The sequence below is a fragment of the Yarrowia lipolytica genome, chromosome 1A, assembly GCF_001761485.1.
Source record: "Yarrowia lipolytica chromosome 1A, complete sequence".
NCBI classification, from domain to species: domain Eukaryota; kingdom Fungi; phylum Ascomycota; class Dipodascomycetes; order Dipodascales; genus Yarrowia; species Yarrowia lipolytica.
Window position 1 is genome coordinate 2,079,521 of NC_090770.1, and position 25,782 is coordinate 2,105,302.

The following is a 25,782-nucleotide window of genomic DNA, read 5'->3' on the forward strand; positions in this document are numbered from 1 at the left end:
TGGGTACGATATCAAGTGAATAGTTAGCGTTTGATAGAGTAAACTAAATATCTAACCAAAGTCAACTATTAGTTGAAAATAGGATAAGTGTGGATAGCAGCAGACATCTCAATTACTACCAGCTTACAGACTCAATAGAAGGCACAAAAGTATTTCCTTTCTGCGTAATACCTGTTCATTTGATATAAATATAAAGACATCTCTTGTTCTACTCTACCCTGGAGTCACTCTTGACTACCAACTTCAACCACTCCAACCACCCAAGAGTATCATCCTTCTACTGTACTGAAGGTAGCTACACTCATAGATGATGAGAACCAAATGACTCTGGTTAGCTCCAAAACCAACCACATGCCAATACCCCAACAAATGCAAACCAGTTGCGTCAGCTTCGCATCAGTTGCCGCAGTTGTTTCGTATCAAGTTGCTACTCTCTTTTACTCCACCACTCCCATGACCTGCACCCGTGACCCCTTAGTAAACCCCAACAAAATCTAGGTCGTCTAGATCTAAGAAAGACTAAGCATCAAAGCTCACATGGAGAGGTCACATGAGATGGTGAACACCCGTTGCCTTCTGTTTCTGTTTTTCGTTTTCCTAGCTCATCTCCACAAATCTTCTTCCAAACAACCGTGAGACCTGATGACCGATCCATGCTACAAGGTAGTCTAATTGGTACAAGGGCTTGTGATTGCGGACAGTGATCACGTAATAAACAGCCACTTGCTAGTCACCTCTTGTCTCTATACATGTTTGGAGCCCCTACCAAGCATACTGGGCGTACCTCAAACCTCCATACAACATCTTCATGTCTACTCGTACTTACACCGACAAAGGAATAATATACTACAAGTAGCTTCCTCAACTACAGTAGAACCATCCCGCCATCGCACCTGCCGTGAACCTTGCTCTCCACATGTTCTCTACAGACATTATGCGCTTACCCCAGCTGTTGGCGTCATTGTCGCCACAAGCCACAGTATCGATTGCGCCATGAAGACGGACCATCCCTAGATATGGACCATGATCACAACTTCTTGCGTCATGTTCCTGAGCCACAGTTGATACCATCACTCTCTTACGCCTCTCATCCTCGCTAATATGGTAACAGAAGCTATTCGCTATTTGAGATGTTTTGCTTGAGCCGTGGATGGCATCAAGATATGTTAGTCCCCCTCCTATTCTATATTTACTGCACAGGCCAAGGTGAAATGGACCGTGACATTTCGTCATCGCTATGCATCTCTGGCGACATGGTGTCCGTCTCGGACGATGTGTCGGCATGCTCCTCCTTTGCGCCCCACACGCTCACGTGAGCAGGCAGCCTGTAAAGGGCCACTGCTCCCACCACCATAACCACTGCCAAAACGGTAAAGAAAATTTGGGTCGCGGGGAACACGCTTGCATAAAGAGTTGGAGCGATAAGATCTCCTGCTACTGCTCCCACATCCATCACACCAATGACCAGCGCAAGGGCGTATCCAGACCCACACACGGGTCCCAGGACATGGATGATGTAATCAAGAATGTGGGGGTACGAGACGGACCGCACCAGACTCAGAACCATGATTCCGACAATGAAGGCCACATCATTGGGCACCGTGCACGAAATGCCGGCCGCTACCGCAAACAGAGCGCCCAGACGAACCACATTCGTGTCTGACTGCTTGATGGAGCGCCGACAGATCTTGGAAATGCCCAGAAAGATGTAGGGCAGCAGAGTGGGAGTGCCCAAAAGGCCGCCCATGGCTGTGACGGACAGTCCGACGGAGATTTTGGCCAGATCAAGGGTCCGCCAGTCCCACATGTACGAGGAGAAGACGGGCATGATTTTCAGAGAGGCTGCAGATGTCATGGAGACCAGCCCTGCGACAATCATGATGCTTTTGAGAGGGGAGGGCACCGCCTTCTCGGTGAGATCAGCAGTGGATGAGTTGGGGGAGTAGAGCGTGTCCTTGGAATCACGATACTCTTTTGGGGTGTGCAGATAACAGGGTCCTGTAAGAGCTCTGAACTCGGGCAGGTTCTTTGACCACATGTAGAAGGTTGCGGCGAGACCCAGAGCCAGCAGCATGGCCAAAAGCGGGTTTCCAGACTCCTCCAGGATTCGTCCAACTGTGGAACCCAGCCAGTCCTTACAGACAATACGTAGAACCAGCAGCTGAATCAGCGGGAGCAGACGTAGATCCGGCCAGCCTGCAAAGAAGCCCGTTGTGGTCCGTTTCTCTGCCACCTCCGAGATGCGCTCTGTGTTTTTCTCTTCGTCGTTGGTCATGTCACAGAGGTACATGGCAGCCAGAGCCAGCACCGACTTATCGCACTGCATAGCCACAGACACGAGATAGACCGGGTACGGCAATCCCAGGGCATAGGTGAAGCAGGCCACTCCGACGGATGCCGTGGCCAGAATGGCACACATGTGTACTCCCCATACTCTTCCCTTTGCGTCGCTTGTCGACAAGATCTTGAAGGCCGTGTAGATCTGAACGAGCGTCGCTAATGCCACCATGATTTCAAACGTCGTATAGTGGGTATGGATGGCCGAAATCTGGCACACTTCGTCTGCGAGCGAGACTCCGGGTCCGGACGTGAGTCTCGGGAAAAATGCTCGGCATATTGATGTGAGGTGGAGTTGTGGTGACAGCTGGTTGTGGATTCCAAAAGCTACAAACGCGGGAGCTATGGTGGCCAGCAGAGTCTGTGTTAGATAGTCTGACATGTTTCTCCTTCCTGTTTGGTGCGACGCGTCTCATGCCATCGAGCATGTTTCTGTGCCCGCTCTCCGGTACTCACATTTGTCCGCTTGGCCGCGTAGGACCGACCAAAATCGTTGTTGCTCAGATACTGGACCACGTTGGTCCCCGTCATGATTATCTGACCGTAAGAGTTGGTTTCGAGGGCTGAGTCGAGACAAGGCTTTCAGGAGTCCATAAAGTTTTGGCAGAGTCGGCTGTAAAATAGTGTGAAGACAGTAAAATCGACTTTGGCGGTGGGGGTTCAAAGACCCAAGTAAGCGGATAAAATCCCGTATTTAAGCACTCGGACTCTTCCCCACAGCTCCATATATACATATTCCACTACGACCCTGTGCTATCACAGCCTCTCTGTGGTGCTAATCATCAATCTCTAATTTATTTTCTTCCTTTTCTGTTATCCGCTGTGCTGAGACTGAGACGCAAAAAGGTTCGATGAGGGGATCGATTACTGCGAAGAGCCTTGGACAAAAGTTTTTTAAGCAATTTGTTTAGCGTCTGCTTGTAGTTCGGCACACGCGTGACCCAGCCAGTGGCGCAGTAACCGCAGCAACACGCCCGCACGTTTACCGTTTCGACGGAAATAATGGGGCCACCGAAACCGCCGCTTTTGCCTGCGCAAAAAAAATTCAACTAGCACTGCAACATAACATATATAATATCGATAAAAGAGCTCGCCAAAAAGCGCTATGTTTTTCGGGTCTGCCTTGCTATGCTATTTTGGGAATCCTCCTGCCTATTTGGGTTGGGCCTGCTTGTGCCAGACCACAGCAGTAGACTACAGTAGACCGCGATATATATTTCATCAAGGTACAGTACATACGAGAGTTAGAATAATGAGTAGAATAATAAGAAAGGAAAATACAAAGCTTGGGTACAGCACCGTTACTCTTTGCAGCATGAGGCAAGCCTCCCAAATGCGCGACACAGTTGACCGCCGAATGCTTATCAAGACACTGTAGTTTCAGACCACATCCAACACATCGGGAAGAAGACCACCGAGCTGGGCCTCGGAAGAGCTTCCTCCAACGTTTAGATTGCTCTACGGAGGTACACACCACAAGAGTCTTTTAAACATATGGCTTATGGTTATTTCCTACATTATTGAGACGTTTAATTTCCGACCGACGGACCATGGCCAGTGCATTCGCTACAGTATGTACATACCACGTTTCATACATAGATGGGTCGTAGACTCCAGTGATGATAACAATGACATCAGTTTAGGTACAATGAACCACTGCGTGCAATCACAACGGACCCTTCCTCCCTCTAAAACCACTGTGATAGTCTACTTGTGGGATCCCCTCATATAAACCCCATGACGAGCCAGATAAACACCGCAATCCGAGCAACTGTAACTTCGTACTATTCTGCGTTGGATGTGAAGTGAAAGTCTCGAACAGTCGCTTGTGGCAGGACGGCGAGTAGGAGTTAGAGCAGTTCCATATGACCGGATATCTGAGAACAATTCGCGCGAGCACACGGGTACGAATACGAGAGATATCAACCACAACCTGGCAGTGGAAGACTTGGTTGCTATAGCTAGACTTCGTATGACTGATAGCAATGACAAGTATGTACAATACTGTAGCAACTAACAAATATGGCGATAATGGACTGCAGTAAATAGCTACAGAATTCTGCTCCGAAACTCACTGAGTGTACAAGAATCGGTATTGGTGTTGTATGATGGTAGAAGGTAACCATTGTAATGCATCTACAAAGACTTTCAACGACGACGAGGATCCAACATCCAACTTTTTTATCACACACATGTTCCACGATAAGTTTCCTTCTATAGCTAGTCAGGCACCACCAATTACTACTTGTAAAATAGAATGGAACTCTCAACAGAAGCTACTTCCACGGGCACCTGTACTTGTACTGGTACAGTTCTGTCCACGTGATCACTTACATTCGAATGAGAACTTGTGGCGACACAGAGAAAGCAACCAAATCATCCAAGTACGTACAAAGCCTGTCCCCCTACGTAAGCCGATTGTACTCAATTCCATCACCGCCACTCGTCTACAGCTACTACTATCTCCACCTACAATCCCCTAGATCAATCATCTCCTAAAATACATTACTAATCGGCAGAATGGCGGCTATCAAGCGGAACTTCACACATGGTAGCCATCTGCAGATCGGGGAAGGTCGTGGCCTTCGGTAGCCAGCGCTCGCGTTCAAACATGGACACAAACACGTCTAATATCGTCGTCCTCCACCTCGCTGTCGCTGGTTGGGGTTGTTGCTCTGGTTGTTGTAGTTTCGGTTGCCTCGTCGGTTGCCAAACTGGCCGCCCTGCTCCAGCTGCTGCTGTCGCTGTCGCTGTTCCCGCTGCTGGCTGTATTGTTGCTTGATGCTGTGCAGTAGCTCGTCTGGCAGCTGGAGAGCCTTGATGTTGGAGCCTCGTACATAGTACTCGGACACGGTGGCGGTGTTTTCGCCCGATGCAGAAAACTCTTCGACCTCCTTGAGCGTGAGGTTCATCCAGTGGTCACATTTCAACAGGTGGCCTCTCAGGGACTCGCCCGATTTGAGCTCCACCAGCATGGGCTGACCCTGTGCTGCGTTGAGTAGGGATAAGGGTAGCTGCGTTAGTCATGGTCTGTCTGCCCACGGTTGGGCCGGTGCGTATCGCATCGAGAGGGGCCCACGTGAGCCCCAGGACGCCTGTATCAATACTCACCATCGATGTGGATTATGGTGACAGTTGGTGCTGGCGGTGAAAAAGCATATTTTGGGGCTAGGGTTGGGTGATGATGGTTTAGGTGTGTGCTTGTGGTGGGAACTATTACGTAACCTGAGCTGTAAGGACTCAGGTGCACACCAATTGGGAATTGCCGCAGGGATAAGACGATAATAGAAGTAAGGCGGAGCGCCAGGGGCAGGCCATACGAGATTTATATAGAGAAAAAAAAAAGCAACCCTCACACCCACGACATTCATTCTGTCACTGCCAAACAAGTATATATTTATATATCTCTAACCGCTGATCTGGCTCCCTCCCAGCTGGGACTCCAAATTACCCTCGCTACGATACTGCACACCCAGCCCACATACGGCTTTTCTCGTTGTCCAAAACAGCACATAGGGTAACTCGAAACCCGAAACCCATTATTGCGCCAACGCGACACGACGACGCACTACGCGACCATGTCCATCTACAAAGCAACGTATTCGGGCGTGCCCGTCTACGAGTTCCAGTGTAAGAATGTGGCCGTGATGCGGCGCAAATCCGACGGCTGGGTCAACGCTACCCACATCCTCAAGGTCGCTGGCTTCGACAAGCCTCAGCGAACGCGGATTCTGGAAAAGGAGGTCCAGAAGGGCGTCCATGAAAAGGTCCAGGGCGGCTACGGCAAGTACCAGGGCACGTGGGTCCCCCTGGAGCGGGCCAGAGAGATTGCCACGCTGTACGACGTTGATTCACACCTTGCGCCCATCTTCAACTACGACGACGAGGATGGCTCACCTCCTCCCGCACCGAAACACAGACCCAATCTGGAGCGCAAGAAGCGGACCAAGGTGACGGGATCGCCTCTGGTTCGCCAGCCCAGTCGCATGGAGACTCTCACCCAGTCAACGGGATCCACCATGGGAGGCACTCCACAACACTCTAGACAGTCGTCTCTCAGCCAACTGGCCCAGTCTTACGGACTGGACGACAGCGACCACGTGACTCCATCGCCTCCCACAGTTGCTGACGATTCGTCCGACTTCATGTCCGATGAAGAAGTTGACCGACAAATGGGTAACTACCCTCGACCCATGATGGCCAAGCCCAAGCCAATACAGGTACGGGACCCCAAGGATCTGTACACCAACGACCTGCTCAACTACTTCGTGTCTGCTGACGACGAGAAGATCCCCGCGTTCCTGGAAAACCCACCTGCAGAGTTTGATGTGCACAGACCCATTGACGAGGAGGGCCATACAGCGTTGCATTGGGCTTGTGCCATGGGCCACCTGCGGGTGATTGAGCTGCTGCTCAAGGCCGGATCGGACGTGCGAGCCACCAACATGTTTGGCCAGACACCTTTGACGAGGGCCATCATGTTTACTAACAACTACGACCGAAGAACCTTCCCTAAAGTGGTGGACATCTTGCAAGACACCCTGTTTCAGGTGGACGGCCAGGGCAGAACCGTGCTTCACCACATTGCCCAGCACGTGAGCAAGTCGCAGTCCGCGGCCAAGTACTACGTGACTATCTTGCTGTCAAAAATTAGCGAGAACCACTCTCTAGGCGTACTGTCACAATTCATGGACACGCAGAACAACGAGGGCGACACCGCCCTGCATATTCTCGCCCGTTCAGGTGCCAAAAAGGTGTCCCGTGCCCTCATGGACTTCAATGTCAAGACAGATATCGTCAATGCCGACGGTCGAACTGCGCTGGATCTGCTGGAGGGCGACAGACAGATGCAGCAACACCCGCCGCCCGCCATGGCACTCCACCATCAGCCTCCCTACCAGATGCTGCACGAGAGCGAAACTGCCATTGCCGCACACAATCTTGCCGGAACCGTAGTGCACAACCTGCAAGTGTTGGCTCACGCCTTTGATGCCGAGCTCAAGGAGAAGGACGCCGACGTGCAACAGGTGCGCCAGATGGCCACCAAGATGGAGGAAGACATTGCCGCTACCAACGAGGCGATCCGGGAGTATGAGGCCAAACATGGCACCGCCGAGGAGCTCGAGAAACTTGCCTCTGAGGCTGAAGAGCGTGTGACTACACGGGTGAACCAGCTACGCAAGGTGTTCGAGCGGTCACAGGCGAAGGGCCTTGCCATGCTTGTTGCCGAGGAGGAGCGGGAGATATCGCGTGAACAGACCAAGGGCGAGTTCAAGACCGCCAAGGAGCTGACAGACCTCCAGCATGGACGGAAGGATCTTGTGGACGACGTGGTAGAGCTGTTCGCCAATGCCGGGGTTGGCGAGAAGATGAACGAGTACAGACGGCTGGTGGCCATGAGCTGCGGTGTCAAGGTGGAGGATATCGACGGGCTTCTTGATGGAATCGAGAAGGCTCTGCTTGAGGGAGAGAGATAGTATGGGTCGGTCTAGGACGATGTAATTTAATGTACACTACGAGGTTATCTACTTGTGTATGTAATCTGACAGCAATATTTGGTTGTTTATTCGAGCTTTAGCCCCGCAAGATCATCTCCCAGAGACTCGATCTGTATTAGTTCAATCTCCTTATCAATGCTGGCAGTGGCAACGTAGCCATCACCAGCACTAATGCATCGCAATCTCGAACCTGCCACGTTTATCTTTCGCCACGTAGTCTGGTTGAGCAGTCGCACCGAGCCGTCGTCTCCAGCAATGGCGAGAGTCTTCTCGTCCAACCAACTAAGGCGTCCCAGACTGTACTTGTCTTGAGGAATCAAAGTAGGGAAGGAAACAACAGTGTCGTCAGACTTGACAATAATGACCCTTGCGTAGGGCGTATGGCTTGTGAGACAGGCAATCTCCTTGGTATCGTTGTTGTAGACCATGTCAAACACGGTGAATGAGTGGGGCATATAGTGGGCATCGACCAGAGGAATAGTTCTGAGCTTCTCCAATTGGTCGGAGAGAAGTTGAATCGAGGTACAGTCTTCTCGAGACACAGCCAGCCCATTACGAGTCCATGCAATCGCTGTGGGGTTAGTCAGTGAGTCAATGAACGCCACCTGTTCAAAGCCAACCTGCTTCGTGACCACCACCTTTTTATCGAAGCCAATGGACGCAATCAGTCCATCTTCAGAAACAGAGATTCCTCCGACAAACCGAGAATGTGGCTTGAAACTGCTGGGTTTGTATTCTGAATCCACCTGGACAATGGATCCATCCATGCATCCCACCAGAGTGGTGTTATTGGCTCCAGCAACGATGACTCGTCCTACAGCCGGTAAGGTGAGGTTCTTGACTTCCAGAAGAGTAGTATTGTAAAAGGTCAAGTTCTTGGTCGAATCTGTAGTGACAACTCTGCCACCGATGAGCTTTGTGTCCACAATCATGTTTTTCGACTTGGTTGACAGCACAGTCAGGGTGACGTCTTCCTCCGTGACTACATTGTCGTCTTTCTGTTCCTTTTTCGGCAGGTAGGTCATCAATCTGGGTTAGAAAAGGCAGAGAAAGGATGTACGCCACGAGAGGACAACATCGGGTTTGTCACTTGAAAGCACTATTTCGTCTATATCGTACTCACTCTTCAATGGTGACAGGTTCATCTTTGATATCACACTCCTCTTCAAAAGCAGCCAGGGTCTGGGTTAGTATCAAAGGGAGAACGATTGCGCCGTCGCATCACTCACATTGGTGTATCCCTTATCTTGGAGGTATTTGGCAATTAATCCATCCATGTTGTATGTAATCAGAAAAGGTCTAACCGTCACCAAGCTGCATGCCGTGATCTGGGTATTAGTAAAGTTTATCTAACCTGGAGTACCAACGTCAAGTAATCAGATTAAGAGTGCAATAAGTACGCAATCATGGTCACAACTACGGTACAGTACGCATCCAGTACATACAGCAATAGTACATAGTTGTACACAACAGTAACTACATTAAAATACACAGCCATAGTACAGTGTGAACACTACCGACATTCTCATTCTGTCCAAGTTTCAATAATTTTATTATCACCATACCCTTACCAGTCTCCCTTAAAATACAATTGTTAGCCAAACAGCTCATGGGCCCGTCGTCGGCCTCCTCCTCTTCGACGTCCGCCCTTGTCTCTCTCATCTCGAGGCTGGAACCGTGACGCCAGATCCTTGTTGTCTTCTCCGTCCATGTCAGTATCGAGTCTGGAGGCGATATCCTGTGAAGCATCGTCCCGTCGTCTCTCTCGTTTTTGGTTTTCTCTCTGTCGCGAAGACCGGCTCTCTCTAGGAAGATCCAGCCGTGTTCGGATATCCTGATCGTCGACATCCATCCGGTCGCCTTTTCTCCAGGGCGAGGTCGATCGATCTCGTCTGTTTCTGTTTCTGTTTCTGTCGCCCTCCCGCATTCGAGAGACTGGCGACAGGGACCGGTTGTCACGGCTGTCTCTGTCATTGCCCCATCTTCCTTCAAACAGGTCGGCCACGCCTCGCTGCTCTCGTCGCATCTCAATATCCTCAATGAGCGAGGGGTCCTTCTCCCACCGACCTATGTCCCGGTCTCGACGTCGAATAGGCGGAGGAGACCGTCGACCTCTGCTTCGTGACGACAATCTAATGAGATCTTCTTCATCCGACTCGTCATCGCGCTTGGTCACCGAAGGAAACAGATCCTCTCCATCAATTTCAGACCGGCCCGAAGGCTTGAGATTTCGACGTCGCTCAAGCACCTCATACGTATGAGCCTTGTCCTGGAACCGTCGGAAATCCTCCACCTTGGTCGGCTCGCCGTGGTACAGGTAGTACTTTGATTTCTGTCGGGCGTCACGCGCCTTGACATCTGACTGGTAGCTCGTCCGCACTTGCAGTTGGACCTTGCCGTGATCTGCCTTGACAAAGGTTTTGGCTGCACGCTCCTGCTCGGGCTCAATAGAGTCTCCATCGTAGAACAACGACGGGTCCGTCATGGCCTGGAGCGCGTTTTGTGCATCAATGGCGTCCACAAAAACAATATTCACAGACGAATCGTCGACCCAGTCAATGTTGAATACGGAGGAGATGGAACACGTGCCCGACACGTAGCTCTTGACGTCCTTGTTCGACATTTCGTTGACTCCTCGCAAGTTGACAGCCTCTTCTCGGAGAATGGGGCCCGAGAGCAAAATGTCCTCGTCCTCAGGGTTGCCGCGAGGCTCTGCGGCGATGGAGACGGGCTCGACGTCCATTTCGATTTCGTCGGCCACGATGGGGGCCACCGCGCCGCCGTCATCCAGTACGATCTCCGCGTCCATTTGTGTGTGATGCCGGTTTCTGGTGATGTTCAACGTGAAGTTTCACACTAAGGTTTGGGGTGAGTGTGAGTGGTTTGGGGCTGCCATTTGTTGTACAACTGCTACTGGGGCTACAAGGCACTGTAAGCCATGTGTCATACTAGTGCACGTGAAGTCGATTTTGGTCTTTGGTTCTGTACATGAGCTTGTACGAGCAATTACAGATGCCAAAGTGTCTGATGTAGACAACGACAAATGTTGATTATTATTATACTGTCAATGGGGTGATGAAGTTACCCGGCCGACGCTAAAACATGAGCTTTGTGAGCGTTCCGGGGGTAGGATTTTTAGGTTGTCGGGAGTCTTAACTAAGTACAGGGTCAAGTATAAGAACAATTAGTCTCAACTAAAGATGCGAGAATAGTTGCGTTTTTTATTTTTTTTGGGAGAAGACAACCTCGGTTTGAGGATGATGTCTTAGCGCGACAGCCATGAAAGGGGCGTGATAATGACGTGAATACGACAACTCCAACGTAAATGAGCCGCAAATGAGCCTGATTAGTAAGCCAGTCTATATCGAGTCATCATCGCACAGTCGCCATCATACGGTCGCCATCAGGTTGACAGAATAAATACCACGAATGCATACCACGAGTACATAGTATACGTACAATATACTGTACTTGCGACCAGCTGGCTACTCTATCCCCATCTCGCCATTAATCGACGCCTTGAGCGATTTCGGTTCTGTTGATACTTGGGTAAGACACCGTCAAAGTAGAACAATTCGCTGCCAAGAAAGGAACGAGACATGTCCAGAAGTGGGAACGAGACACCATTGCCATCCTGCAAATCTATATGGATATATTTCGTCGCCTCCGTTACGATACAGTTGCCTATCAATAGCTGCGTCTCTTAGCATGGTTTCATTTCGGCAATCCCTAACAGCCTTGCGAGGGTTGGTGAGTGTGTCTAAGCTGTCCGTAATTTGGAGTTCGAGTAGAGAGCCTGTATTTGAAGTGTGAATGATTGGATAGTAACGCGTGGCACACCTTCCTTCATTCACGTGACTACGATGATACCTGTTACGGCGTTCATTTCTGTCCTCGATGTCGCTTTCTCCGCTGGCTATCGTATCGGACATCCACTTGTAGTCTGTCCGACTTCATGCAGCCCCGTTACAGGGAACACGGCGAGACCCTACAACAGCTACCGGTACGAGAACGTGTGTTTGCTTTCGGCAACTTGAGCCTACGTTTCACATGCACGCTAACTCTACGTGTATTTTTCTGCGGGCTTTCAATGAAAGACATCTTGCCTTCAAGAGCAGAAAGCAGGCACCATAGCACCAGGCTTTGGTGGAAGAGGAAGCCGGTCTCTATTATGTATTGCTCCTAAACGATATATCCCATACGTGAAGAGTTAATCGAGTGGCGTAAAAGTGATGGTGGGGTCACACAATATTCCAATAGTACATACCGTAGCAGGACGTCCTACTGGCGGTACACTGGTGTATGCAAGATGGTTGATCTTACCCTGTTGCCATGAAGCCGCTCCTGCCTCTACAAGTACAGTAATAGTCATTTTTCCGGGATTGGCGATCTCAGCTACAAGTACAAGTAGTGTACTCGTACCTACAGCGTCTCCAAAATATACCTGTCCACACTAAAGCGGTCAAGTGTAATCGAGATACAACCTCCTTTTTCAAACAACATTTTCGATTGGGTTTCAAACACTATGAGTATTATTTGAACGAGTAATCGAGTAAAAAGTTGTAACAAGTAGGTTCGGGACATCATTACGGCTAACGGAAGCCGGAAGTGACCAAAGGAGAAGCTATCTCCCCTTCCATTAAAGTAGAAAATAGTTGGTTCACCGGAAAAAGGTGGTTAACATTTGGATCCGGGGTAAAAGCGGCCACAATCAACACGCACACATCCCATACTGTAGTGTACTGGTAGCAACCTACTTATAGCAAACCATACCCCTTGGTTTGGTTAGCACGTCTTCAATTTACACCCTATAGACGACTGGCGCTATGATAAACAAATGCTATAAGCCGCTTCTTGGCGTGGACAGGAGACCGGAGGAAGCAGACGGGGTCACTAGCACCTATCGTCGCGTACAATACGGCTCTCTGAGACACTGATCAGCTCCAAAGGGTAATACGACGCCGGTCTTAGGCGTTCAAGGACAAAGGTGCATTCCAGGGCTGGGGGATCATGGAACCAACCTAACCGACACTTAAAACCGAACTAATGGAGCTGGTGCAGAGGACATGCCACTAACAGCCGACTAGTGTGCGTTTTTTCGATTGTAGTGAAGCAACTCGTAAGATTTAGTGCGGTCTAGAACGTGAGAAGGCGAGCTATTTCGATAGAGCTTGGTACTGTCGGTCGCCAGTATCACGACGACTCGTGAAGCTCCGTTCCATCATTGACAATAGCAGCTTTGGGCAAGTACGAGTGTCCGTGAAAGTAGCTGCAACAGTCAGAAGGAAGAGGTACGAGCCATACATGAGAGCCGCCGTCCTTTGTTCTGCCCTCCGTGGTCTAGCGTCGATCCAACGTTACTTTTGCCAAAGTTTCGCCTCCGTAGAAAATCTGACAATCAGAGTGTCCGCAACAGGAAGAAAAGGGGCCATATGACGTAGGGTTAGGAGAATGCCTGAGACATGACTGGATGAGTGTGGGTGTCGGTAAATGGACATGTCGTTTGAGATGTGGATTAAAAACATCCTTTTGTGGCAAGTAATAGTCCCCTCTTGCCATATCGTTGAAAGCCGTCATCATTGGAGCACCCGTTTAGGTGCGATACTTGCTGTTGCATCCCTCCACCATGTTATGCGTGCCAACTGTTTCTCCCACAGTCTTCACGAATACGTGATCTAAAAGTGTCTTCGAAGTTTATCAGATCTAGGTTGAAAGTCTTTTTTTGGCCCTCAATGGTAACCGGCAGCTCAATCCAGCGATGTGGTGCAGTACGAGTACAAGGAATGCTGGCAATTGATTTCCACGGATATAGACCCGATCAAGACGAAAGCGAGACTGGTCAGCTGACTGCCTGAGATTTCCCGCCTAGTAAAAGTATGGTATTACAGCCCAATTAATAAAACAGCCATGCCAAACACAAAATTGCAAAGATACTATTAATTACAGGAGCTACAAAAAGTAGCTGAAGGATACGACAGCCAACATCGGAGGGGCTCCTAGTGTTCGAAAGTGGGTGAAAAAAGGGACAATGCAACCGCACACCCCCCATCACGACACTCCCCACCCTCGATCCGGCTTTCCAGCGGGATAAGAGCGTATTTTACCTGCCTCCCCTATGTCCTCCGTTGAGCTAAACACCTTATACGTATTAGTGATGTGCATGCATGCACCCGATCGTGTCTTGTCTTGAGCTAACACTTGTGTCAAACAACTCAAAAGTCACTCACGTAATCTCACCCACAAACCGACTTGGACTCTCTCTTAAAACATCCACAGCAGACGTCAATCTTCCCCACTCACACAGTAGATCACTCACAATACACACCACTCACAATACACATACCACTCACAACGCCACCCTCCACCATGTCTGCAGACCACCAATACCAACAAGCCGGGCAGGAAATCAACAGAGAGGGAGAAGCAGGTGTAGGAGACGACCTCAGCAACATGAGAAGTCTGTACCAAACAATAAACGACGACAAGGATATCATGACGTCCTCGGGACTGCCGCCGGGAAAAGACAACATTCAGCATTCTCTCAACATTCTGCGAGCAGCACAAAGCCATCTGAAAGAAACCGGCTCCGTCAAGGGAGTCTACTCCTCTTCAGGCTTCGACATCGTGTCACTACTATACCAGGTTATCAACCGAAAGAACCCGCAGGTCGATATCGGACCGGTTGATCTCTCATGCTCTTTCCTTGTCACCGATGTCTCCACCGACGACAACCACATTGTGTACATGAGCGGCGCATTTGAGCAGCTCACAGGTTACCCTGAGGCATATATCATCAACCAAAATTGCCGATTCCTACAGAATCCCCAGGGCGCACCACGACCCGCCGAAGCAGGTTTCACCGACGCTGCCTCCGTCTTCGCTCTTCGAAAGGCCATCACAAACGGGAACGAGGTCCAGGTCCCATTACTCAACTACAAGCGAGGAGGCGAGTCCTTCGTCAACATGGTTACTTGCATCCCTCTGTTCCTCGACAAGGCCGACAAGGATCGAGTCACCCACTTCATCGGTTTCCAGATGGACCTCAACCAGTACCCGGACGCCATTCTGCAGCGAATGCTCAACGGAAGTTACACCATGAATTACCGTCTGTCTTCAATTCCCCGACAACCGCGAGTCATTAAACCCGCCTCGCCTGCAGGCGTGGATATCATGTCTACCATCACATCCACAGATCCTCTATCCACCGAGGAGCTGGTGCAGCGATTCCTTTACCATACCTCCGCAGATACCATCATGACTGTGTCGCTCAAGGGCCAGATCGTGCAGGTTTCACCTGCCGTGTACGCCCAACTCGAATACACCCCCGAGGAGGTCGTTGGACTGTCTCTGGCAGACTTCATCCACCCTTCCGACGTCACTGTGGTTCTTCGAGAGCTGCGAGAGATTCCCGTCACCAAGACACTCTCTACATTATTCCGAATCCGAACCAAGCGATCGGGATACATCTGGATGGATGCCCATGGAAAGATTAACGGCGGTTTCAAGCGAATGACTCACTGTGTGGTTTTCACATTGCGACATCGACCCGTATCCGGACTGCCCCTCAAGGTTGTTCTAGAGTCTTTCGACAAGAACGTTATTGACACTAAGCCCAACAGCGAGGCTCTCGACATGGACCCCTCTCCTTCTTCTTCCGAGGGAGCCACAGCTATCGGAAACTTCAAGCGAAAGAAGTTTTCTGTGCTGCCTAAGGAATCTATTATGCCCATGGACCTGTGGCTTCGAGTCTCTCACAACGGACTGATTCTATACACAGCTCGTACAGTCCAGTACCTGTATGGATACAAAGACATGACCAGTCAGCGACTCCAGACCTTCCTGGAGGATGGCCCAGCTTGGGACGAGCTCATGGAAGTGGTTGGTTCTACTAGACGTATCACCACCGCCTTCCTGCGTCTCAAGAATGCCTCTGGCTTCTCAGTCATCTCTCGAGCGATCATCTATCCTGGCGAGATCTTTGGCGGCAAGCTGGTCGACGCTTCTGTACAACTCACCCCTCTTTCAGAGTCTTCGGCTCCTCTGATTGAGAAGATGGGTCTACAGAAGTTTGGCAACATCAAGTACAAGCACGGTCCCTGCCAAGAAGCCTTTTCCCTCCACCAGGACTCTATCATCGGTAAGCGACAGGAGAGTGTCGAGCCGGAACACGCACCTAAACGAGGCCCCAGCAGTGTTTCTTCCGCCTCCACGACCTCTTCTGCCGCCGCAGCAGCACATGTCCCCTCCCCTCCTTCTGCATCTTCTCAAGCCTCCAATGCTGCTGCTACCATGATTACTCCCCAAGGTTCTTCCGTTGGTCGTTCTTCTGCCTCTGCGTCTTCTGCCGACTCAGACTCTTTCTATAGGACTACCGATGCAAACCTGTTATCCATGGTTGGTCCTTCGCGAGTCAACGGCTGGCAGTTTGAGCACAACCAGCTGCAAGTTGGCAACAAGAAGCTGGCCGAACAGCTTCTTTCTCGAGTTTCTGTCAAATAACCCTAATGACGAAGCTATGATTTATATATATTGGGTAATACAAATGGTTATTGTACAAATTTTTTTTTAGAGATCGGCGATTTCAAGACTATATTAATGGACATAAACGTATACCGTACCCCACAGATGCTTACAGTACGAGCACGAGTGTTAATCATTCATTCACGTGTTTTATCAGAGTTAAGCTGCACTGTCATTGATACTTAGATCTTGTCAACGTGAAAGGTGATGACTTGTTTGGTTATACACCTGGAGATGTTGGGATCCTTGGTGGCAAAGATGGTGGCTTGGGCGGGACCAGGAACACAGTAGTAGTACTCCTTGGGGCCGTCATGCAATTCGAAAGTTCCGTCAGCAGAAATATCGAAAGAGGAACCAATCTGGGTGCCCCCCGTGGTACTGGTTGTGAAATAATCCATGAAAGAATCGTGGGCAATGAGACGGCCCTCGACCGAGAAGGTGTTGTTCTCGTGCTCGGTGATGGTGATGGGCTCGCCGTATCCAGAGGCAAAGAGGGTCACTCCGCTGTCAGAAATGGGGTAAAGGGTTTCATCGACACGCTCAGATCCGACCTTCTTGTAGGTCAGTTTGTACTTGTCTCCGACCGTAGCCAGAGCGGCGGTGGCCATGGTGATGATGGTGAGGAACTTCATAATGGTGGTGTTTTGCAGAGAAAGATGAAAGATTTTAAGCTGGTTGGGTGAAAGGCCTTTATATATAGATGTTCTTCATGAACGGAAACGATTGTGGACATTTATTGAGACAGTACTTGTAATTGTTCTCTGAAACCTCACTCATCTTTGATAGCCGCCGTGTCTCAGGTACCACCTGCATCGAACTGTATAGAGTTTCGACAAATAACTTATCAGATGGATTTTAGGGGGAGTGGACTGTAGAGATCGCATATAGCGAAATAGATATATTCACAAGGAGCTAGAAATTGCCAATGTTGCGTTATTGCGGTTTGTTACTCATATTTATCTTAGTACATCCTCCTTCTCTCAACTCGCCCACATCCTCTTGTGTTCTTAGTTAACCGCGCTCACTTCGAGTGCATACGCCAAGATCGCAGATCGGCCAACCTGCACTACGACATGGAAGCTCAGTCTGTGTGAGCAAGAGACGGTAGTGGGTAGAAAGAGCGCTTCCATGACTTATTTCATTCCACCGGTCCCGTAAAATGGCTTCACTTTGTGTTTAAATGTAGCGTGACAGCCTTACTGCGATCTCCGTGCCGGTTGAACAGCAGCTGTTCCTGAACTATACCTACCTCGAATTTTGGAAGTGACTGGAGTCCATAAATGAACGACAATTCCGCCGCAAAAGGCTCCTACTTTGGATCCACGAGGCCACGAGCAGTTTCAAGTTTATGTAGCAACTCCTCCGTGCCTGACACCAAGGGTTTACTGTACGAGTAGCTCGGTGGACATTGTTCATACTGTACCGTGTAATTATGTACATACATACTAATGTCCTCGCAGACGGCTGTTGATACAGGCTACAGGGGAATTGTTTGATAATGCCATTTAGATAATTTGGGCAGGAAGGTCTTTGCAGTTCTTTTGGAGCTTTTCCAGCCCAACAGCGTCTGATAATGTTGTAGCTGGTTCTCAATTGCGCTCAAAAATTCCTGTCTTCCCACAAAATCCTAACTAAATCGCCAGTATTTTCTTTACCAGCGTCTCTCTTTTGTCCAGTTCGTCCAGCTCCCTTGAAAGACTGACTGAGTACACAATCGGTTCTTACTACACCAACCCTCCTCAAACCCCGAAAAACTCCAAATCAGCACCTCGGCGGTTAGTCCCGAAACCACTCACCGTGCCTTGTTCCTCCTGACGTCATGTACCACGAGTCAAATGAATGGTGGAGGCTGCGCAATTACTGTAAGTTTAACATGCCAAGCTAGCTATCAATAATATCGCGATGGAATTACAAGTCCGATAATACCGAGTGACTAGAGAACTTCTCAAACTCCTCCTTCTATTACATAGCTCAGGAGAAACACTTCCGCCATCCTCAAATCAACCCACGAACACGTCTCTTGCAAGTCCGCAATTACTTTGTTGAACTCTGTGGTGGCCACCGGCTTATTGTTATGCAGAGCCTAAGCCCCCACCTGAACCCTAAGATGGTTGCTATGAGATATGGATGCTGCGACTGCGGTAAAAATGACAATTGAATCAAGGGGCGCAGATTGGTTATCTCAATTGCTCTTGCAGGTACACAAGGAGCAGTTTGGTTGCTTCAATTGATAAATGTGACCTGTTGTGCTCCTCTGTGGTGCCATCCAGTGCTCACTCCATACAGAGCACGTGGGCATAAAGTCTAGATTTCATTTCATTTCAGAAATGCATATACATAAATCAAATCAGAAATAATTTATTCAAGAATAATTAGTCTAGTTGAGCTTGGGAACAACACGGGCGGACTGGAAGAAGACCCGGGCAGCTCCTCCCTGGCCAAGAAGAGTCTTGACAAGAGGTCGCTTCTCAACGGGCTCCTTCTCGTACTTGCCCTTGGCTCGCTCTCCCTCAGAAGGCTCGAACTTTCGGTTCTCACCGGTCAGACGGTCAAACTCCTGGGCCAGCTCGGGAGTGATTCGGAAAATCTCAAAGGTCTGGAAGTACAGACCGTCCTTAGGGTCCCGCAGATACTGGTAGATGTAGACCAGGTTTCGCTTGGTCTGCTCAACAGCCAGCTGGGCATACTTGGGGTCTGTGTCGTCTCCGCAGAAGAGCAGAAAGTCGGCAAAACCCTCGGCAAGCAGCTGGTAAAAGTAGACGTTGTCTCGGTAGTATCGGAACTCGGGCTGGGTGTCTCGGTCGAAGATAGTGGTGTTGGGATCACAAACACCTCGGATGATCTTCTCGGCCTCCTTGAGGTACCACTGGTCGTTGGTGATACCGTAGAGTCCGGAAAGAGCAGAGATGGTGGTTCCCTGGTTGTAGGTCCACTTCATGTCGTTGACGGAAAAGCCCTGGCCATCATGGTATTCAACACCATCTCGAATAAGCCAGTCCTCGGGGTCCTGCAGTCGGTGGACAACCCACTTGACACAGTCTCGGGCAAAGTCAATGTAGTAAGAGGCCTCGTTGGGGACGTACTTGGACAGTCGGAGGGCGGCGCAGGCAGACTCGGAGGTGGTACAGGCGTTAGATCCGGTCTTGCCAATGTGCCATCGCACTCCTCCAGGCTCACCAGTGGAGTCGTAGCCAGTCATGAGGAACCGCACAATGTTTCGGCCCTTGTCCAGGAAGCTCTTCTCGCCGGTGACCTCGTAAGCGGTGATGTAGGCAGAGGCAATCTGGGCGTTATCGTCGAAGTAGATGTCCTTGTTTCCGTCAAAGTACTTGGAGGCAGTGCACACGCTGGGGTACTCCTGGGTCTCGTAGGGCTTGAAGGCCTCAAACGCCTGGGGGATCAGCTTCTTGAGCTCGGGGTAGATTCGAGCACCATCCACCACAGCCTGAGCGAAGACAGCCACAGGCCAGACACAGAAGGTTCCCTTGTCGTCGTAACAGCCATCACAGGGAGGGTTGGAGGAGTAGGTGCCACGGTTGAAGAAGGTCTTCTGGGCCTTCTCAACGATGGAGAGACCCTCGGCGTTGGTGTCGGTGAGCTTGTTTTGAGACATTCTTGTTGTTACGGTGGTTGTTGAGATGAGACGGGGCGATACAGCTACACTTATAGCTAGCAATGATATCATTTAAGTTCGAGGTTATTGCTAATGCACATGGAGGCGCATGTAATATGCACGACATGGCAACCGAAGATTAGAGAGCGTAATGGAGGGACGCTATACGCTAGTGCACGAGTTTGAGGGTTATTATTCCGGCCAAGAAAAGTCAATGGCATCGCCACCTGAAAGCCCCGACTCACATGTACATGTGGGCTTCTCCAAAACCGCAATCTACACAACGTTCCTTCCTCTTCTACCCCACAGACATATCTCACCAACCATTGCTGCCTCGAAGCTTATCCCCGTCAAGAACACCATGGAGGCAGATGGAAAGACATAGTCAGTGAAGCAAGGCACTGGGCACAGAGATCCGCCTGGAAGTATAAAGAGCTCTGTCAATCTGCCATTAATCTCTCTTCTGAAACACAGTATATTTGTGATCAACCTTCCACACTCAATTGCAACCAAAATGGCCATTCCTACTCGAGCTCTCAAGAACGCCCCCAAGGCCGGCACTGTGATCCCCGTCATTGGTCTTGGTGTGTACTCTTCCAACAGCACCACCAAATCCGTCACCGAGGCCCTCAACCTCGGCTACAGACTCTTCGATACCGCCAACGAGTACCAGAACGAGACTGACACCGCCAAGGGCATCTCCGAATGGCTGAAGTCCAACCCTAACGTAAAGCGTGAGGACGTTTGGTACTGCACCAAGATCGATGATGCCCGAGGAGGTTACGAGGGCACCAAGAGCCGTGTTGAGGAGGCTCTGACCAAGGCCAAGGTCGGAGGTCTGGACTACATCGACATGCTCATCATCCATGCTCCCTACACTGCCCCTCCTCACACCGAGACCCGAATGAAGGTGTGGAAGGCTCTGTCTGAGTTTGTGGATGACGGCAAGATCCGAACTCTGGCCGTCTCCAACTACGGAGTCAAGCATCTCAAGGAGTTCTGGGACGCCGACACCAAGTACAAGCCTGTTCTCAACCAGATTGAGTCTTCTCCCTGGAATGTGCATCAGGACATCCACGACTACTGTAACGAACATGGCATTGTTGTTGAGCAGTACTCTCCTCTGATTCGAGGCAAGAAGTTCGATGAGCCCGGTGTGCAGAGCCTCGCCAAGAAGTACAACAAGACCCCAGCCCAGATCCTTATCCGATGGGGTATTGACAAGGGCATGCTTCCCATTCCCAAATCCGATCAGCCCCAGCGACAGAAGTCCAACGCCGATGTGTTTGACTTCAAGCTGACTCCCGATGAGGTTACCGCCCTCCAGGATCTCGACTCCTACCTCTACCTGGAGTGGGACCCCACCGTTGCTCCTTAAGCACTTTGTATATATCTAGCAGCATGAATACATGGACAAATCCACGAAGAGTAGAGTCTCGTACCAGTAATCTCCCGATGGACCCCCCACTCCACATTAAAAGTATCGGCTGAGGTCTTAGATTTGACTCTAACCCGAGCTCCACTGCCCCAATGAAGATCTGACGAAGATAATTAAGAATACAAGGCGGAGCCAAGAAAATGTCGCAGACAGAAAATCACGATAATAGAGGCTTGGAGGGTCATATTATAAACAAATATGCACTCTACAATGCAAGATGATGCCATTAATATTTAAAACTACATATTGACAAGGATAATGTACTCTGAACACATCCCAGACCACACAGGCTCTTTTGTATCAGTACTCAGCGGGGAGATAGCGTCCATGGTGTGAACAAGCAAACGCGGCCAAGACAGCACATGGAACTATGCCATCTCTTGGAATGCCAATGTATCTTGTTGATCACTTCCAGACCATCAGATCACGGTGAAAGTGTTGTAAATACTGTACAGCAAGTATTCACGTTGTCACATGCCAGGTATTTTCCTATCAGTAGGACCAGAGCGTGACGTCTCATCACAGCATGGCTGGACAATTTCCAGTGCAAAAGCACTCATCGGAACACCTATGGCAACCGAGACTTGAACTTCTGTCTCGCCTCAGACGCTGAGGTAATAACCACAATGCAAAACACGACCCAGTGCAAAAACAGCGCTAGGTGACAGATACCAAACTTGGACAGGCCACGGGCACTTGCGCTCACTGCCTCGTCCTCCCGATGCTTCAGAAAGTCGGCTTCTCGCTTGCCTTTCAAACACACAATGTCGCGGAAATACGTCTCGTAAGTCCCTCGTTGTATGTTGTGTCTCATCGCTCCATGGCGCACAGTCCAGATGACTGCAGCAGCGAAGTTGAGCGGCAATCCGACAACACACATGACCTGGTAGATTGTTCCCACCACATGAAGTCGATTTCCAACTCCCTGATCCAAAAAATAGGTCAGCGCAACCACGTAGATGTTGAAGGTCATCAATGCTGGGGCAAACAGAAAGTAGATGCCGAATGTAGGGGTCTTGAGGGCTCCATAGAGACCCCAGATGTTAACCGAAAGCTGTAACGGAACAGCAACAAACAAAAACCATTCGAATAGAGTAGCCATGGTGTCGGAGGCGTGAGAGTTGGTGTATTGCCGGTAAAAATATGAGGATATAAGGGTATATCGGGGTTAAAAGTGTAATTGCTCTTGAGTTGAAGGTGTTCATATGACAGAGGGCTGGAGAGACATTTACATACATGGTTTTGGGTAGATGGAATGATATAAATGGTCAGATGAGAGAACCCATGCTCCGAGTTGAATTATCATGTACTATGCTTTCTATAATCACCACTTTTCACACATGTGCAATCAGCTTGCATTCTTGGCGCCATTACTTATCATGCATGATCGTGCATATTGGGATGAGCGTTTTTTGTCATAGTGAAACCGTCTCATTAAAAAACGGCTCGACGGGATTTTTGCTAACTACGAGTGTACACAGCCTCACAATGGCTCCACCAGTGCAAAGCGCCTGATCGTATCATGTTTTTGACTAGCGAGCTGTATAGTACAAATAAATATTTTCCCTTTGAGCAAAGTTACATTCGCTCATCATCGCCAACAGCATATCCTCTGGCAATTCCTCCTCGGCCCTCCTCTAGATCAGCTCCGTCCTCCTCGCCAGAGCCATAGTCATGGCCCAAACCCTGCCATTCTCGCTGCTGGAGCTGAATGGCGGCTGTAGTGACTGTATTTTTGATTGTAAGAGACCCACCGATAGATTTGACCAGAGCCTGAGTCTCCTCGTCATCCGAGTACTCCTGAACATGCAAGGGCTTGTGATCAATAAACTTGCCCGTGACAGGGTTGAAAAAGGGCTCATCGACCTCGTCCTCATCGACCTCAACGTTCAGATCAACCTTGTTGGAGTCAATCTCCCACTCACCAGTCCAAGAGAGCTCAGGCTGAAGAGCCAGACCCAGCTCGTAGACGGAAACCACAGGCTTGAAGTACTGCTCCTCGTTCTCGAGAATAATGCCACCAATGCCACATCCAAAAACAGCCCACACATCGACAACCTCAAAGTTGGCGAGCTTGGCAACGTTGGGCTTGCCAACAACAAAAGTGTACGATTTCTTTCCGCTCTCAGCAATGGCCTTCTGCAGCTTCTTCGACATTTCCTTGGTCTCGGACATGGACAAACTGTTAATGAGAATGCCAATGGTCTGAGCTGCACGGGCCATGTTCATGTATCGATATCTCTTCATGATGGCGGTCTTGGGGGTCTCCGCCTGACCAGACACTGGATTGAAGTATGCAGTAGCGCCGAAACGAGTAGAGTAATGCAAGGCCAGGGAAGACGAAGGGGTTCCCACGTAGATGAGCATGGTCTCCTGAGGGTCGAGGTCATCATGTGTTCGTCGGTACAGGTATCCCTCCTCGGCGTCTGGCTTAGTCTCCTCCTCAGATAGTCCCAGAGTCTCCTGGGGGTTGGGGATGAAAGATCGCACAATGATCTTGTCGGGGAATGCTTCTCGGAGAGCCTTGAACATGGTGGGCATCTCAGGGTAGTATTTTGAGTCTGAGTCCAGCAGAATGTTGGGCTGCTCGGCATCCTTGATCTGTTCGGTCAGCTGGTCCACCATGACCTTGACATCGATTTCGGGGTTGCAGAAAACGTATACCACGGGCATAGTGACGGGGTTGAGACATGCAGAGCCGAAGTGGACCACCAGATCAGCCTTGATGTGGTTAGCACCCACCACATCCACACAGCAGGGTGAGTAGTTCGTATCTGCGAGAATGAAGAGAGAAATGGAAGGGTCGACCGTCTGCTTGAGCAGTCGGACGACTAATGCGGAGTCTGCCACGTCGTTTGCCGGAAACTGGAGGGCAATGCTCTTGTATTCATGGCTATTGAGGTACTCTGTCAGCTGAGGGAGACAATAGTATTTGTTGAGATAATCGTTTGAGGGCGTTTCTCGGACTAGGGGTGCCACGGTCTCAAACTCGGGCTCTGTGGAGAGAACGGGCGCTTGACTCATTGTTCTTCGGGGGGTGTTTGTGGGTCGATATATGCAGGTCTGAAAAAAATTGAATTCTCAAAACTTTGGCTCTGGAAATATTTCATTTACAATTTTGAGTTGGGAGTTGGGAGGTGACTTCCAGGGAGATATTACGTAACAGTGGATTTGGACACCTTCCATTTGACCTTGCTTATCGATACGAGAGTCGATTCATCATACCGAACCTCGCACACCACACGACAAAAGGACGACCTCAACACACACACAAACACGTTCACACACACACAATCATTATGGCCGACGAAAGAAGTAAACTTGAGCAAGCTGGAGAGGGCACCAACTTCTCGTCAGACGAAATCGACCGGCTGAGAAAGCGGTTCATGAAGCTGGACACTGACGCCTCTGGAATTCTGGAAACCAACGAGTTTCTGTCACTGCCTGGCGTGGCTGCCAACCCGCTGGCGTCGCGGCTGATGGATGTATTTGACGAGAACCACTCCGGTGACGTAGACTTCCAGGAGTTCATCAATGGTCTCAGCACATTTTCCACCAAGGGAAACAAGAAGGAGAAGCTGCGGTTTGCATTCAAGGTGTACGACATTGATCGAGACGGCTACATTTCCAACGGAGAGCTATTCATTGTGCTGAAGATGATGGTTGGCAACAACCTCAAGGACGCCCAGCTGCAACAGATTGTCGACAAGACCATAATGGAGGCTGATAAGGACGGGGACGGCAAGATTTCCTTTGAAGAGTTCGAGGCCCAGGTCGGAGGCACGAACGTTTACCAGAGCATGACTCTGGATCTCTTTTAGGTACGGTATCTTAGCATTGAATTATTATGACATTATTATGGATGGCAGTGATGGATGGAGTATTGGAAGGCGAGGCGTTTGTAGAGCCCTTTGTGGGTTGCGGTAACGAAAAAGATTGTAAATACGACGTGGTATGCACTTGCGTGTGCTCCCTGGGCTGTATTAACCTGAGCTGGGCACATATGAGCAATATTCAACTAATTTGTTGGACCCACTACTTAGTATTACTTAAACGAGTGCTAACCCGGTGGCAAATTTCAGAGTCGAGAATAGACCTTCATAGATCATTAAGAAGTACAACAAGGAAAGTGGTGATATACACACACCAACCATCCACTCATACAAGTACCTCACACAATTTCTAAGCTGGTTTGCGCTGGATGTTTGTGTTTACCCCTGCAGCTCATGTCTCATATGTGATGGAGAGATCAAGACTCTTCACTCAATACTTGTACCTACTATTCAGTACACATACAGTATCCCTTCTAAGCTCCTATGTTCGATTCTCGTAAAAACATCACTGGTAATTGATACGCCAACCATTGTGCATTTTCT

General features: G+C 49.7%; 14 protein-coding genes across 14 annotated transcripts; 5 read left to right on the forward strand and 9 right to left on the reverse strand.

The window, feature by feature from the left end:
* Nucleotides 1–1,189: 1,189 nt before the first annotated feature.
* YALI1_A20822g (uncharacterized protein) lies at nucleotides 1,190–2,868 on the reverse strand (the record flags this gene model as incomplete). Its single annotated transcript, XM_500255.3, has 2 exons — nucleotides 1,190–2,698; nucleotides 2,794–2,868. The coding sequence occupies 2 exons, from the start codon at nucleotides 2,866–2,868 to the stop codon at nucleotides 1,190–1,192; spliced, it is 1,584 nt and encodes a 527-aa protein (XP_500255.3).
* A 1,135-nt stretch (nucleotides 2,869–4,003) lies between these two features.
* On the reverse strand, nucleotides 4,004–4,531 carry YALI1_A20839g (uncharacterized protein; the record flags this gene model as incomplete). Its single annotated transcript, XM_068281882.1, has 2 exons — nucleotides 4,004–4,373; nucleotides 4,422–4,531. The coding sequence occupies 2 exons, from the start codon at nucleotides 4,529–4,531 to the stop codon at nucleotides 4,004–4,006; spliced, it is 480 nt and encodes a 159-aa protein (XP_068137983.1).
* Nucleotides 4,532–4,964: 433 nt separating this feature from the next.
* Nucleotides 4,965–5,451, reverse strand: YALI1_A20849g (uncharacterized protein; the record flags this gene model as incomplete). The annotated part of the gene is made up of 2 exons (XM_066094041.2): nucleotides 4,965–5,351; nucleotides 5,449–5,451. The coding sequence occupies 2 exons, from the start codon at nucleotides 5,449–5,451 to the stop codon at nucleotides 4,965–4,967; spliced, it is 390 nt and encodes a 129-aa protein (XP_065950113.1).
* A 464-nt stretch (nucleotides 5,452–5,915) lies between these two features.
* YALI1_A20855g (uncharacterized protein) lies at nucleotides 5,916–7,814 on the forward strand (the record flags this gene model as incomplete). Its single annotated transcript, XM_500257.3, has 1 exon — nucleotides 5,916–7,814. The coding sequence occupies one exon, from the start codon at nucleotides 5,916–5,918 to the stop codon at nucleotides 7,812–7,814; it is 1,899 nt and encodes a 632-aa protein (XP_500257.1).
* Nucleotides 7,815–7,900: 86 nt separating this feature from the next.
* On the reverse strand, nucleotides 7,901–8,860 carry YALI1_A20884g (uncharacterized protein; the record flags this gene model as incomplete). Its single annotated transcript, XM_500258.3, has 1 exon — nucleotides 7,901–8,860. The coding sequence occupies one exon, from the start codon at nucleotides 8,858–8,860 to the stop codon at nucleotides 7,901–7,903; it is 960 nt and encodes a 319-aa protein (XP_500258.3).
* A 569-nt stretch (nucleotides 8,861–9,429) lies between these two features.
* YALI1_A20902g (uncharacterized protein) lies at nucleotides 9,430–10,644 on the reverse strand (the record flags this gene model as incomplete). Its single annotated transcript, XM_500259.3, has 1 exon — nucleotides 9,430–10,644. The coding sequence occupies one exon, from the start codon at nucleotides 10,642–10,644 to the stop codon at nucleotides 9,430–9,432; it is 1,215 nt and encodes a 404-aa protein (XP_500259.2).
* A 3,557-nt stretch (nucleotides 10,645–14,201) lies between these two features.
* On the forward strand, nucleotides 14,202–16,334 carry YALI1_A20937g (uncharacterized protein; the record flags this gene model as incomplete). Its single annotated transcript, XM_500260.3, has 1 exon — nucleotides 14,202–16,334. The coding sequence occupies one exon, from the start codon at nucleotides 14,202–14,204 to the stop codon at nucleotides 16,332–16,334; it is 2,133 nt and encodes a 710-aa protein (XP_500260.3).
* A 203-nt stretch (nucleotides 16,335–16,537) lies between these two features.
* Nucleotides 16,538–16,987, reverse strand: YALI1_A20965g (uncharacterized protein; the record flags this gene model as incomplete). Its single annotated transcript, XM_500261.2, has 1 exon — nucleotides 16,538–16,987. One exon carries the CDS (start codon nucleotides 16,985–16,987, stop codon nucleotides 16,538–16,540), a length of 450 nt encoding a protein of 149 aa, XP_500261.2.
* Nucleotides 16,988–18,732: 1,745 nt separating this feature from the next.
* Nucleotides 18,733–19,968, reverse strand: YALI1_A20995g (uncharacterized protein; the record flags this gene model as incomplete). Its single annotated transcript, XM_500262.3, has 1 exon — nucleotides 18,733–19,968. The coding sequence occupies one exon, from the start codon at nucleotides 19,966–19,968 to the stop codon at nucleotides 18,733–18,735; it is 1,236 nt and encodes a 411-aa protein (XP_500262.1).
* Nucleotides 19,969–20,482: 514 nt separating this feature from the next.
* On the forward strand, nucleotides 20,483–21,346 carry YALI1_A21000g (uncharacterized protein; the record flags this gene model as incomplete). The annotated part of the gene is made up of 1 exon (XM_500263.3): nucleotides 20,483–21,346. The coding sequence occupies one exon, from the start codon at nucleotides 20,483–20,485 to the stop codon at nucleotides 21,344–21,346; it is 864 nt and encodes a 287-aa protein (XP_500263.2).
* Nucleotides 21,347–21,664: 318 nt separating this feature from the next.
* Nucleotides 21,665–21,918, forward strand: YALI1_A21012g (uncharacterized protein; the record flags this gene model as incomplete). Its single annotated transcript, XM_068281883.1, has 2 exons — nucleotides 21,665–21,703; nucleotides 21,748–21,918. 2 exons carry the CDS (start codon nucleotides 21,665–21,667, stop codon nucleotides 21,916–21,918), a joined length of 210 nt encoding a protein of 69 aa, XP_068137984.1.
* Nucleotides 21,919–21,974: 56 nt separating this feature from the next.
* On the reverse strand, nucleotides 21,975–22,508 carry YALI1_A21021g (uncharacterized protein; the record flags this gene model as incomplete). Its single annotated transcript, XM_500264.3, has 1 exon — nucleotides 21,975–22,508. One exon carries the CDS (start codon nucleotides 22,506–22,508, stop codon nucleotides 21,975–21,977), a length of 534 nt encoding a protein of 177 aa, XP_500264.3.
* A 476-nt stretch (nucleotides 22,509–22,984) lies between these two features.
* YALI1_A21040g (uncharacterized protein) lies at nucleotides 22,985–24,430 on the reverse strand (the record flags this gene model as incomplete). Its single annotated transcript, XM_500265.3, has 1 exon — nucleotides 22,985–24,430. One exon carries the CDS (start codon nucleotides 24,428–24,430, stop codon nucleotides 22,985–22,987), a length of 1,446 nt encoding a protein of 481 aa, XP_500265.3.
* Nucleotides 24,431–24,705: 275 nt separating this feature from the next.
* On the forward strand, nucleotides 24,706–25,227 carry YALI1_A21043g (uncharacterized protein; the record flags this gene model as incomplete). Its single annotated transcript, XM_500266.1, has 1 exon — nucleotides 24,706–25,227. One exon carries the CDS (start codon nucleotides 24,706–24,708, stop codon nucleotides 25,225–25,227), a length of 522 nt encoding a protein of 173 aa, XP_500266.1.
* Between the last annotated feature and the right edge of the window lie 555 nt (nucleotides 25,228–25,782).